Source organism: Mesoplodon densirostris, chromosome 2, assembly GCF_025265405.1.
Source record: "Mesoplodon densirostris isolate mMesDen1 chromosome 2, mMesDen1 primary haplotype, whole genome shotgun sequence".
Lineage (NCBI taxonomy): Eukaryota > Metazoa > Chordata > Mammalia > Artiodactyla > Ziphiidae > Mesoplodon > Mesoplodon densirostris.
This window is the reverse complement of record NC_082662.1, coordinates 29,137,019-29,150,744: the sequence shown is the minus strand read 5'-3', so window position 1 is coordinate 29,150,744 and position 13,726 is coordinate 29,137,019. Positions and strand designations below refer to the sequence as shown.

At 37.4% G+C, this 13,726-nt stretch overlaps 1 protein-coding gene across 3 annotated transcripts in view; it reads left to right on the top strand.

Moving 5' to 3' along the window:
* ZMYM6 (zinc finger MYM-type containing 6) overlaps positions 1-13,726 on the top strand; it is a 53,410-nt gene that overhangs the window by 33,277 nt on the left and 6,407 nt on the right. For all 3 annotated transcript variants that reach the window (XM_060089446.1, XM_060089448.1, XM_060089449.1), the window contains exons 11-14: positions 2,086-2,258; positions 3,378-3,528; positions 4,751-4,885; positions 5,481-5,521. In XM_060089446.1, coding sequence (XP_059945429.1) covers positions 2,086-2,258; positions 3,378-3,528; positions 4,751-4,885; positions 5,481-5,521 — 500 coding nt within the window. The remainder of the gene's footprint in view (positions 1-2,085; positions 2,259-3,377; positions 3,529-4,750; positions 4,886-5,480; positions 5,522-13,726) is intronic.

Sequence of the window (13,726 nt, the reverse complement as noted above, 5' to 3'; positions counted from 1 at the left end):
AGCCTGTGTGCTGCAACGAGAAGATCTTGCATGCCTCGACGAAGATTCTGTGTGCCACAACTAAGATCCGACACGGGCAAAAATTTAAAAAATTGGTGAATTTTTTTTTTTTTTTTTTTTTTTTTTTCTTTTTGCGGTATGTGGGCCTCTCACTGTTGTGGCCTCTCCCGTTGCGGAGCACAGGCTCCGGATGCGCAGGCCCAGCGGCCATGGCTCACGGGCCCAGCCGCTCCGCGGCATATGGGATCCTCCCAGACCGGGGCACGAACCCGTATCCCCTGCATCGGCAGGCGGACTCTTAACCACTTGCGCCACCAGGGAGGCCCTAAAAAATTGGTGAATTTTTATGTAGCCATTTTAATATTGAAGATGGAAGAAAAATAGCATTTTTGGCATATTATGCTTTATTATTTCAAGGAAGGTAAAAATGCAACTGAAACACAAAAAGAAGATATGCGCAATGTATGGAGAAGGTGCTGTGACTGATCGAACGTGTCAAAAGTGGTTTGCGAAGTTTTGTGCTGGAGATTTCTCTCTGGACGATGCTCCACGGTTGGGTAGACCAGTTGAAGTTGATAGTGATCAGATTGAGACATTGAGAACAATCAACGTTATACCACGCGGGAGATAGCTGACATACTCAAAATATTCAGATCAAGCATTGAAAATCATTTGCACCAGGTTGCTTACATTAATCGCTTTGATGTTTGGATTCCACATAAGTTAAGCGAAAAAAACCTTCTTGACTGTATTTCCGCATGCAATTCTCTACTTAAACGTAAGGAAAGACGTTCCTTTTTTTGTTGTTTTTTTGAACTTGGCTTTTTTCTCTTTTTTTTGGAAATAAATTTATTTATTTATTTACTTATTTTTGTCTGCGTTGGGTCTTTGTTGCTGTGCGCGGGTTTCTCTAGTTGTGGTGAGCAGGGGCTACTCTTCGTTGTGGTACGTAAGCTTCTCATTGCACTGGCTTGTCTTTGCTGCGGAGCACGGGCTCTAGGCACTTGGGCTTCAGTAGTTGTGGCTCACGGGCTCTAGAGAGCAGGTTCAGTAGTTGTGACGCATGGGCTTAGTTGCTCCGCGATATGTGGGATCTTCCCGGACCAGGGCTCGAACCTGTGTCCCCTGCTTTGGCAGGCAGATTCTTAACCACTGTGCCACTAGGGAAGTCCCAGTTTTCCATTTTTAAAACAAATTGTGACGGGCGATGAAAAGTGGATACTGTACAGTAATGTGGAATGGAAGAGACTGTGGGACAAGCAAAACGAACCACCACCAGCCACACCAAAGACCAGTCTTCATCCAAAGAAGGTGATGTTGTGTATATGGTGACATTGGAAGGGAGCCCTCTATTATGAGCTCCTTCTGGAAAACCAAACGATTAATTCCAACAAGTACTGCTTCCAGTTAGACCAGCTGAAAGCAGCACTTGATGAAAAGTGTCTAGAATTAGTCAACAGAAAACGCATAACCTTCCATCAGGATAACGCAAGACTGCATGTTTCTTTGATGACCAGGCAAAATCTATTACAACTTGGCTGGGAAGTTTTGATTCATCCGCTGTATTCACCAGACATTGCACCTTTGGATTTCCTTTTATTTTGGTCTTTACAAAATTCTTTTAATGGGAAAAATTTCAATTCCCTGGAAGACGGTAAAAGGCACCTGAACAGTTCTTTGCTCAAAAAGATAAAAAAGTTTTGTGAAGATGGAATTGTGAAGTTGCCTGAAAAATGGCAGAAGGTAATGGAACAAAAGGGTGAATACGTTGTTCAATAAAGTTCTTGGTGAAAATGAAAAATGTGTCTTTTATTTTTACTTAAAAACTGAAGACACTTTTTGGCCAACCCAATACCTCTGATGTTTCTGAATATAGACGACCTAATATTAAGAGTATATGTTTCAAAAGTGATATGTTTGTTTTGTGAATATAGATAAGATTGTCTTTTAACCTAGAGGCAAATAATTGTGTCAAGTATTTAGAAATTAGCTTAAAGTTGCTATCTAAGACTGTAGAAATTCACTTTACTGTCTTCAAGTTTATATAAACTTGATGTTTCTTGCTTTTATCCCTCTGGTTCTCAGTTTGCAAATTCCTCTCTGCCCGTGACTTTGGAGAACGATGGGGAAACTACTGTAAGATGTGCAGTTATTGTTCACAGACATCCCCTAATTTGGTAGAAAATCGATTGGAGGGCAAGTTAGAAGAGTTTTGTTGTGAAGAGTGCATGACCAAATTTACTGTTCTGTTTTATCAGGTAAATGTCATACATCTCTTTGGCTTTCTGAAGTTCGTACAAATTATTTTCTATTTGAAATATATTCAGATTATGTGAAGAAAAGTTGGGTGCTTAGAATTGGGTAAATAAATTATGGGCTCCTAAAGCAAAATTCAATTGAATGTAAACATGAAATCTTTGGGGTAAAGAGTGTAGAATTTCGGGAGACTTTGTTGTTGTTTGAAGATATGTTCCTTTAATTTTTGCTTTCTTATAAGGCACACGGACCTTATTTATAACTTTGGGTTTTTTTTAGTTAGAACTTTACATAGTTATGTTGCCTTAAGTTGTTCTCTCATTCAGAAGGTTACTCTGAGAAATTTGAAGTCAGACCTTGTTCTCACTTCATAGGTCAAATGACTCTGACCTCCTTCCCCCTCACCTGCCTGCTTTAAAAAAATTTTTTTTTGAAAGGCTAACAATGAAAGCTACAATTAATTGAACCACTAATACATGTCCAGTGCTTCATAAGTGTTATTTTATTTACTCCTCACTACAATCCTAAGTCGTAGATATAGTATTGCCTGTTTATAAATAAGGAAAAAAAGTAAGGTCCAGGGAGGTTAAGTAATGTGCCCCTGAAGAAGCTGGTAGGTGATGGACAGCACCTGTAACATTCCAGTAAAATCACCTGTTTACTTGTCTACCTACCTAACATATAACTTTCTTTGGGGGTCTTTTTCATAATTATATGACCAAGACCTATCTCAGTGCTCAAGACGAAGGATATCTAGTTAGATATTTGTTGAATGAGTCAAAGTCTTTATGACTCCAAAGCCCATATTCTTCATACTGCAGTAGGCTACCTCTGAACATTAAAAAAAAAAAAAAAAAAAAAAAAAAGCCTATCTTTAGATTCCTTCATCAGTAATTTTGAAAACAGGAGATAACTTTTATATCCTCTCAATTGAGGGCATCTATACAAAACAAATAGTGTATATATTTTTAAGTACAGTGTCTTAAGGTAGGAACCTTACATTTTGTGATCTCAACTGACTCATGTATCCTGTTTTCATAGTTCCTCTGATTTTATGATTAGTGTTATATTTTCATTATTTTACAGTTTTAAGCCTATCCTGTTTTACATTTCTTTCTCAGATGGCCAAGTGTGATGGTTGTAAACGACAGGGTAAGCTAAGTGAGTCCATAAAATGGCGAGGAAACATCAAACATTTCTGTAACCTATTTTGTGTCGTGGAGTTTTGTCATCGTCAGCAAATTATGAATGACCTTCTGTCACAAAATAAAGGTAAAGTTAAACTTGGCTAAGGGGGTCTTTATGTCAGTGTTAAGTTACTATCAGCACATGCAGTTGTAAATAATATAATAAAACAAATTTCACTGGAGTCAAATAACCTGAATTTTCTTAAATTTTCCTGTAAGAATTCTTAAAGATTGCTCTTGAGGGAAAATTAATCCTGATGCCTTTTGCTATCAAAATCAAACACACCAAGGAATCAATAAATATATAAGCACTAATTTTGTAGGAAAATTAGATTTGATTGCTTTTGATTGAATTTATCTGTACATAAGTAACTTACACTAAGGGATATATGCTATTCAGTTAATAAACCAGAAATAAAAACAGAACATCAGGGCAAACAAAGGAAGAGGATATAAGTATGTTAATATTGTTGCTGTGACTGGTGTCACATCTGATCCAGAGCTTGCTTGTGGCCAAGGAAAAAAGAACAACACATTAATTATATCAGAAAAAATAAAGTAGACCAGTTCTTCACAGGTAGCGAAGTTTTTCCTGGCTAAGAATAAAATAATTTTGCAAGTAGGACAGCTAATGTGGTCAAAATATCCAGATGAATAGATATGTGGCATGTTCTGAAAGTAGCTCTCTGAAGTAGCACTTCTCTGAGTTAGACTAAAAACATCTGATGTTCTCTCTTCAAAGCCTGGCGTGCTGCTGAATTGACAGAATTCATGTGCTTTGACGTTAAAGTCTGACCTTTGTCTGCCTTTGCAATCTTATTAATCATCACCTTAATCACATATGCCTTGCACTAATCTTTTGTGTTATCATTCATTCTGTAAAACCAGTCAGGGTGGTGGTAGAATTTTCATTCTATAATGTGGGTTAACAAAGTCACTGTTTTTATGTGGATGGACAGCTACATCACCAACTTACTTATAAAAATTAGCCTGTTAAATTTTTATTTGAATCAAGCTTAGGTGTAGGAATTTTAATATTCACTAATGGAAAAGTCCGGTTAGCCCTGAAGCTGATTCCTGTATTTTCACCTATTAAGTATCATTTGAAGTTTATAATTTTAGAGAATCAGGTACCCTTTAAGTCCTAATGAACACTAATCTGAACAGAATCACCCAACCCAACATTATACAGAGTTAGATATTTGCATTGTACCTTGAAACTTAGCTGTTAAACAGGGTTTTTTTTAATGTGTGTGTGTGATCCTTTTGTTTATACTAGGTCTTACCTTTTTGTCTATTTTAATCAGTAAATATTTCTAAGGCTCAAACTGCTTCATTGGAGCTCCCTTCTGCAAGGACAAATACAATACCAGTTATAACCAATGTGGTGTCATTGGCAAAAATACCTCCTGCCCAGCTCACAGAGAATGTTGTTTTAAAAGGTATGACTTGATGTAAAGGCATTTGGGTAGACTGTAGAGGTGAGCGTTGTCTAGGGTAAATAGCTTTTATTGGTAATGTTTACATATATGTTTATATGAGGAAACATGCCCCTCTGTCTCTGAGGGAAGTGGGTAGCAAGCAGGGTGGCATGTATAGGGGAGGAAGTGGCATGTATAGTTTATTCTTTTAAGAACCCAATTGATTTTATTTATTTATTTCTTTTTCTTTTTTTTTGAATTTTTGAATTTTATTTTATTTATTTTTTTATATAGCAGGTTCTTATTAGTTATCCATTTTATACATATTAGTGTATATATGTCAGTCCCAATCTCCCAATTGATTTTAATATTGCTGCCTTTACCTTCGGAGATTCTAATACAGTAAGATGGGATTAGGCCCAGGAATCCCTCCCTTTACCAAGCACCCCAGGTAGTATTGATGCCAAGTTTCCTTGTACTATTTTTTGAGAAATTCTGGACTAGGCTCTAGGCCACCTTAGCAAGAGGAAAGTAACCTCTTGGTTTCAGTGTTTACTTCTGTATATTCTAGGGATAATGTTATTCTAGGGATAATGTATGTTTTAATTTATAACAGGTGCAGTTACTACGAAAGAGGCAGCAAAGATCATTGAAGATGTAAGTTTTATTAATTATTTTCCTGATTAATGCCCCTTGGGTTTAGTTTCATTTTGGATATAGCCTTCTAATGTATGTCTGAGTTCATGTCTATTTGCTGCTTAGTCTTTTTAAAAAGTAGAGTAATATATTATGCACTGATTTTTGTGTTTGAATCTTAAAGTTAGATCATTAATAAGAATGCATTCCTGATTTTATTGTTTGTGTTCTGGTTCCTTAGTTTCTTTAAATACTTGTTAATTCCGCCTGGTTGCTTATTTTTCTCTTTTACTACATTCAAGTATTTTTCTTTTAGACTAGAAGGTCTCTTGAAAAAGTTCAGTATATTGTTGTTTTATGCATCTTTGAATAATGTGAGGCTGAAAATAGTGCAAAATAAAAATATATTTAAATTCCTACTTTATTGTGAAACTTCCCAAGATTAAAAAAAAAAATTTAAGAAGTATATAATTTCAAATCTGGTAGACTGAAAGAATTGCAGACTATCTCATTGTTGTCCTATGTCAGCATCACTTTAACAGGAAAACAAAATTCCTGTCATCCTTTATCAGTATCACACAAACCTAATGTGTCAGATCTTGAGTTAATGTTTTCAGTGACTGTTGTGTTGCTCTCTTAACATTTGCTCTTGATACAATCTTTTTTTAAATATTGATATCGTATAACAGTGTCATTCAGGTTCATTAAGTGGTGATGCTATACTAAAAAATGTGCCCCAAATTCTAAATTTGGAGCAGAAGTTAGATGTGATAAAACTTTGTGAAGAAGGCCAGACCATTGCTAAGATATCTCATGCTGTTAATTTAGGAGAGTGCACCCTGCAGAGTGTTAGAGATAATGCTCAAAAAACCCCAAAGCAGTGTTAAAGCAGGTATATTCTTTAGTTCACAAAATTATCTTGTAACCAGGCAAGGATAATGGAATAAATGGAAGAAATCTTGGCAACACAGCTGCAAGATCAGTGCTGCCATAATGCGTCCCTAAGGCCAAGCTATCATTTGTGCTAAGGCATGAAGTATTTTTGATGATTTGAAAGGAGGCGACACTGAGACAAAAAGGTTTACTGCAAGTCATGGCTGGCTTTCCAGTTTTAAAGCCCACCAAGGTTTTAAGAATATAAAAATGAGCAGGTCAGCTATATCTGCTAACACTGAAGCTATCAAAACGTTTCAGCTTTACCAGAATTTAAAGAGGCTTTAACTTGGATGACACCATAACATCTGCTAATAAAGAAGCTATAAGGGACTTCCCTGGTGGTGCAGTGGTTAAGAATCCGCCTGCCAGTTCAGGGGACACTTGTTCAATCCCTGGTCTGGGAGGATCCCACATGCCGCGGAGCAACTAAGCCTGTGAGCCACAACTACTGAGCCTGTGCTCTAGAGCCCATGAGCCACAACTACTGAAGCCCTCTCGCCTAGAGCCCATGCTCTGCAACAAGAGTAGCCACTGCAATGAGAAGCCTGCGCACCGCAACAAAGTAGCCCCCGCTCGCCACAACTAGAGAAAGACTGCGTGCAGCAACGAGGACCCAACACGGCCAAAATAAATGAATGCATTAAAAAAAAAAAAAAACTATGAAAATGGTAAAGAAGGTAAATGTGTGCAACGTTGTTGAAAGGAATGTTGAAATTTTGCTTGGGTTGTTGCCCAGGGATTAATAAAGGAAGACTTGCTAGAATTAGAAAAACAAAGGTAGCTGGAGGGCCCCAGCAATTAGCCTGGGCCTTTAACATATCAACTAGCAGTGAAGTGACTGGCATAGACTTTTGATCATATTTCAGCAACCAGTTGCTATATTTGAAGATGATCCAAATGTGGATTGCAGTTCCATGGTGGCAAGGCAAAGGACGGACAGTGTGTCTGCATATCAAGAAATCCTCAGTGAAAAAAGAAAAAGTGAGAAAAAAACCCAAACCACGTTAGATTCATTAGATTCATTCTTTAGCAAAAGTCTTCCAGGGAATCAGACCAGCCTTCACCATAATGTGGAGAGATAGTTTATCCTACTTAGTTCGATATCTCTTAACTCTCCCATTATTAGTGTTGTTGGAAGATGGTGATAACTCTACTTAATTATTTTCAGGCAGTATACCACATTAGTTAATGAACTATCATTAAGTTAATTTTGTATCTATATGTATGCTATGTATTGTACATTAAATTATATCTTAAAATTACATTATTAATAGATCACCGTGTTGTAGAATTAATAATTTTGTTATTAACTGCCTAATTGTATAATGAATCATTGTTAATGTACCTTATATTAATAAGTATTATTAATATGCATTATAAAAATATTCTGTATTGGTTATAGGCTTATAACTCTGATAATGCATCCCTCCTCTACTTTATATGTATGGGACAATTAGTCTTGAATTATGTTGGTTTTGAATTATTCAGGATTTTCAGGAACATATCCCTCATATTAAATGCGACTGCCCTATATATGTTTTCCCTATATGGAGTATTTCTGTAATTCACCAATCATTTAAACTATGTTACAGAATAGTTCTGATTAATATTTTCAGTTTAGTCTATAAAAAGTATAATAATAAATAATGTAGTATTTTTATGATTTTAAAAAAAACCTGACAGTTTTAGAATCTTTTCTTTGTTTCTCTGGGACTTTGGTCTGAATCTCCTTCAGGTTATTTAAGTGGTCTTAAATTTGGGGGAAAGGTGAGATACAGGGAAGTGCAAAGAAGAGAATATACTGCAAATGTCAGCAAACTTTTTCTATAAAGGTCTAGAGAGTAAATATTCAGACTTTGCAGGGCATACAGTCTCTGTCACAACCCCTCACCTCTTCCATTGTAGTGCAGAAGTAGCCATAGACAATACATGAGTGAGTAAAACACTGGAACAGTAAAACTTTATTTACAAACACAGGTGGTGGGCCCATGAACCATATTTTGCCAACTCCCTGTTCTACTGTATTCCCTCCATCCAGAATTAACCATTGATAGATTTGGCTTATTAGCTCACAGTTTTTTTTTTTTTTCTTCTACCCTCCCTTTTTTCTCCTTTTTAAAAAATGAATCACTACCTTCAGTCCTTTTTCACAACCCTAGGTGCAGCTACCATTCTGAATTTGGTGTGTGTCCTTTCAGACCATTTTTAATCTTTCACATTCATATATACACATCCATGGAAAATAATGTTATTTTAAAAAATATCCATGTGATATTTAATAGATTCATTATATTCCTATCGCTGCTGTATAATATTGTATATAGGTACCATATTTTATTTATCTATTGCTTATTGATAAACATTAGGTTGCTTCACTATCAAAAATATCTGCTACAGTGGACATTCTATGTCTCCTTGTGCATGTGTGCAGGTGTTTGTCTAGTGTAGACATGGAATTATGGAATTTTGGTGACAAAGTGCATTTGCATTTTTAGTTTTCAAATTGCTCCATAGAGTGGCTGTTCCAGTTTTCATTCCCACCAGCAGTTTATTTTTGTACTCATTTCCCACAGCCTTATTGTTATTTTATGTTGTCAGATTTAAACTTTTTTTTTGTCAGTCTGTTTAGTAATATCTTGTTTTATTTTACATGTCACTGATTAGTAGTGTGTTTGCTTATATTTCTGTTTTTGAACATTTGAATTTTCTTTGAATTTCCTGTTTTTAATTTTTCCCCATATTTGTGTTTGTCTTTTTCTTATGGATTTCTTTTTTCTTAATATAAATTTATTTTTATTTATTTAGTTTTTGCTGCATTGGGTTTTCATTGCTGCACACAGGCTTTCTCTAGTTGTGGCGAGCAAGGGCTACTCTTGGTTGTGGTGTGCGGGCTTCTCATTGTGGTGGCTTCTCTTATTGCATAGCACAGGCTCTAGGCACGTGGGCTTCAGTAGTTGTGGCACGTGGGCTCAGTAATTCTGGCTTGTGGGCTCAGTAGTTGTGGTGCACGGGCTTAGTTGCTCTGCGGCGTGTGGGATCTTCCCGGACCAGGGCTTGAACCCGTGTCCCCTGCATTGGCAGGCAGATTCTTAACCACTGCACCAGGGAAGTCCTGGGTTTCTTTATATATTCTGGATTTGCCTTCCTTTCTACTTATCATTTTTACCAACACAAAAACATGCAGTAATCTTTCCTTCCTGAAAAAAATCCTTCTTTAACACCATGACCTTTCAGCTACTGTCCCATTTCTCTGCTCTCCATTTTGGAAAAACTCCTCTAAGTGTGGCCTCTACTTGCTGCCACCATTTCCTTATCTGTTATCTTCCCTTAGCTCACTCTAGTCAGGCTTTTGTCTGCAACACTCCACTGAAACTGTTCTTGTCAAGATCTCCATCAGTGTTTATTTTGCCAAATCCAGTGGTCAATTTTCAGTTCTTATTCTACTCATCCTTTCAGTAACATTTGATACAGTTGATCTCTCCTTCATTCCTTGAAATACCTTCTTCAACTTCTAGGTCAATCATTTGTTCCTTTTGTCAATCTACATTTCTTTGTAGGGGACTCATTATAGTCCTGTGGTTTTAAACCACCTAGATGGTGGCTGATTACCAGATTTATTTCTCTTGCCTTGACCTCTGAGCTCTAGATTCACGTATCCATCCAACTGCTTGCTTGACATTTACTCTTAGATTGTGAATAGCCATCTCAAATAAAGCAGAACTGTTTTATTACCCCCACACTTTCTCTCCAGTGTTCCTTCTTATCACTCCTGTTGCTGTCTTCTTAGTCTGAGCCACCATCATCTTTCTTCTGCATTATTGCAGTGACCTCCTACTTGTCTTCCTCCTTCCATTTTTGCCCTTTGCAGTTTTTTCTCCACACTATTGCCAGAATGATCATCTTAAAACACAAATCAGATTGTCACTCCAGTGCTTCAAAAACCTTCAATGAAATTCTGAAAAAAGAAGAATAGGGAAGGGGAAGAGCTAGTTCTCAAAATTATAGGATAACTACAAATTAAAAATATATTTTAAAAAATTTTTATTGGTGTATAGTTGATTTATAAGGTTGTGTTAGTTTCAGGTGTACAGCAAAGTGAATCAGTTATACAACAAATTTTATAAGGCTACATAGTTGAAACAACAAGAAGCCATGGATAGACAGCTCAATAGAAAACAAGTCTAGAAATAGACCTAAAATATATATATATATATATATATATATATATATATATATATGATTTAGAAACAATCAAGGTGGCAGTTCAGATCAGTAGGAGAGATCTAGATTATTCAGTAAATAGTGTTGTGACAACTGAGTAGACATATGGAAGAAAATACAGTTGGATTTCTACCTCCTAAGTTAAACCAATGATGTCTAGATGGAGAAAAGTTTTAAGTTTTAAAAAATAATGAAAGTACTAGGAAAAAGTACAGGAAAGAATTTTAGTGCAGAAGTGGGGAAAGTCTTTCTAAATATGTCACAGAACCCAAAAGCCATAAAAGATTTGTAAGGAAAATTCAACTACATTTCAAAGCCAAAGACACATGAAAAAAACAAGGTTGCAATTTATGCCATAAAAGGCTATTTTTTTCCATAGGTAGAGAGTTTCTGTGAGTCAGTAAGAAGACCCAACACCCATTAGGAACATGGGCAACAGTATGATCCATCAGTTTACAGACTAGGAAATAATAGTTCTTAAATACATGCAAACATAATTCAACTTCAAGATTAGAGACTGCCATTTAGAACTACAGTTTTATCAGATGGCAAAGATAAAAATGATGAATAACACTGTTAAGGCATTTTTACATATTGCCAATAGCAGCTGGTAAAACTGCTACAGAGGGCAATTTAGTAAAACCTATTAAAATTTAAAACGTAAATACCATTTTACCCAGGAACTCCAATTTTAAGAATTTATCCTTCAGGTTTATTTTGCACATTCATCGTCCTAACTGCCAGTCAACCAAGAACTCCCAGACTGGTCAGAATTATTCCACCAAGGTGGAGGCCTCCGTCAATCACCTGGTCAGCCTGCCTCTGCTGGCCTCCTACACGTACCACTCTCTGAGCGTCCATTTCCACCATGGTCATGTGGCTCTGGAGAGTGTGGGCCACTTCTTCTGAGTCTCCTGAAGATGCAAAACCAGCGCAGTGGCTGTATCCTCTTCCAGGGTGTGCAGAAACTGTCCCAAGATGAGTGGGGTAAAACCCTGGATGCCATGGAAGCCACCATGGTTGTGGAGAAGAGCCTGAACCAGGCCCTTTTGGATCTTCATGCCCTGGTTCTCCCTGTGCAGACCCCCATCTCTGTGACGCCCTGGAGAATCACTTCATAGATGAGGAGGTGAAACTCATAAAGAAGATGGGCCACCACCTGACAGACCGGCTGGTGTTAGGCTGGGCTGGGCGAGTATATCTTTGAGGGGGCCACCCTCAACTCAAGAAGGGTAGGAGCCTCCAGCCCAGCTGCCTTTGAGGGGCCTCTCTGTTATCCCCCGGTGTCAGGACTTCTGTCTGATCCTCTTCCTGCAGCCACTAGGCAGCTTTTTAACCACGCTGGAGCCCTCTCCCAAGCCATGGACCCAATGGAAACAATAAAGCTTTTGCAGGAAAAAAGAAAGACCTTGGTCTATAGATATACTAGCACATGCAGAATCAATTTGTATGTAAGGATATTTATTGTAGCATTGTTTATAATAGCAAAAGATTTGTAACATTTAAATGTTTAGCAGCAGGGACTCTTCAAATTACATATAGTACATTCAGTGTATAACGCTGTTACCAGGCAGCTTTGTATAAAGTTTTATGAAAATACCTCCAAGATAGTTCGCTAAGTGGCAAAGCAAGGTGCTGAGCCTTGCTAATAATATGCTACCATGTGTAGTCAGAAGCAACTTATTTAATTACATAGCCCATCTCTAGAAGGATGTATACGAAACTGGGAACGCTGTGTTCAAGATTGAGTCTGGATAGATGGCAGACAGGTGTGGAAAACTTACTTCTCATGTATACACTTTGATACCTTTTGAATTGTTACATCATTCAAAGTTACTGCATCTATCACCTATTTAAAAAGTAAATTTAAATAACAGTAGTCCTCCCTTATCCGTGGGGGATACGTTCCAAGACCCCCAGTGGATGCCTCAAAGCATGGGCAGTACCGAACCCTATATATACACTATGTTTTTCCTATACATACATATCTATGATAAAGTTTAATTTATAAATTAGGCAGAGTAAGAGATTAATAACAATAACAAAATAGAGCAATTATAACAGTATACTATAATAAAAGTTATATGAATGTGATCTCTGTCTCAAAATACCTTACTGTACTGTATTCACCTTTGTCGTGGTGATGTGAGGTGATGAAGTGAGGTGAAAAACGTAGGCGTTGTGATGAAGTGTTAAGCTTTTCCCTTTGCACTTGAAGGACACACTTTAGGGCTTTTCTTCGGCATATCTGAATTGCCAGCATCACTGCTCTTGCACTTCGGGGCCATTATGAAATAAAATAAGGGTTACTTGACTAGAAGCACTGTGATACAATGGCAATCAAGCTGACAACCAAGATGGCTACTAAATGACTAATGGGCAAGATACACTGGACAAAGGGATGGTTAACTTCCTGGGCAGGACAGAATGGGACAGCAAGAGATTCCATAGCGCTACTCAGAATGGTGTACAATTTAAAACTTATGAATTGTTTATTTCTGGAGTTTTCCATTTAATATTTTCAGACTGCAGTTGACCATGGGTAACTGAAACGAAGGAAAGCAAAACTGCAGATGAGGGAGGCTACTGTGTACCGTTTGGTGGTTTCCCATCACGCTTAAAGTACAATCCTAATTTTCTGTTGTTTTTTTTACTAAGACCTTCCAGGTCCTATACAAGTTGGCTTCTGCCGACCTTTCCAAACGTATCATTTTAGCCCTGGCTTAACTTTATTTCAGCCTTATTCTTGTTGATGTTCCTAAAGCATGTCACGCTCTTTCCCACTTCAGGTCTTTTGCATCTCAGTCCCTCTGCCTGGAATCCTCTGACCTCAGGCATTGCATGGCATGCTCTTTTGAATATTCATAAGATCTTTGCTCAAATTTTTTTTTTTTTTACATCTTTATTGGAGTATAATTGCTTTACAATGGTGTGTTAGTTTCTGCTTTATAACAAAGTGAATCAGTGATACATATACATATGTTCCCATATCCCTTCCCTCTTGTGTCTCCCTCCCTCCCTCCCTCCCTATCCCACCCCTCTAGGTGGTCACAAAGCACCGAGCTGATC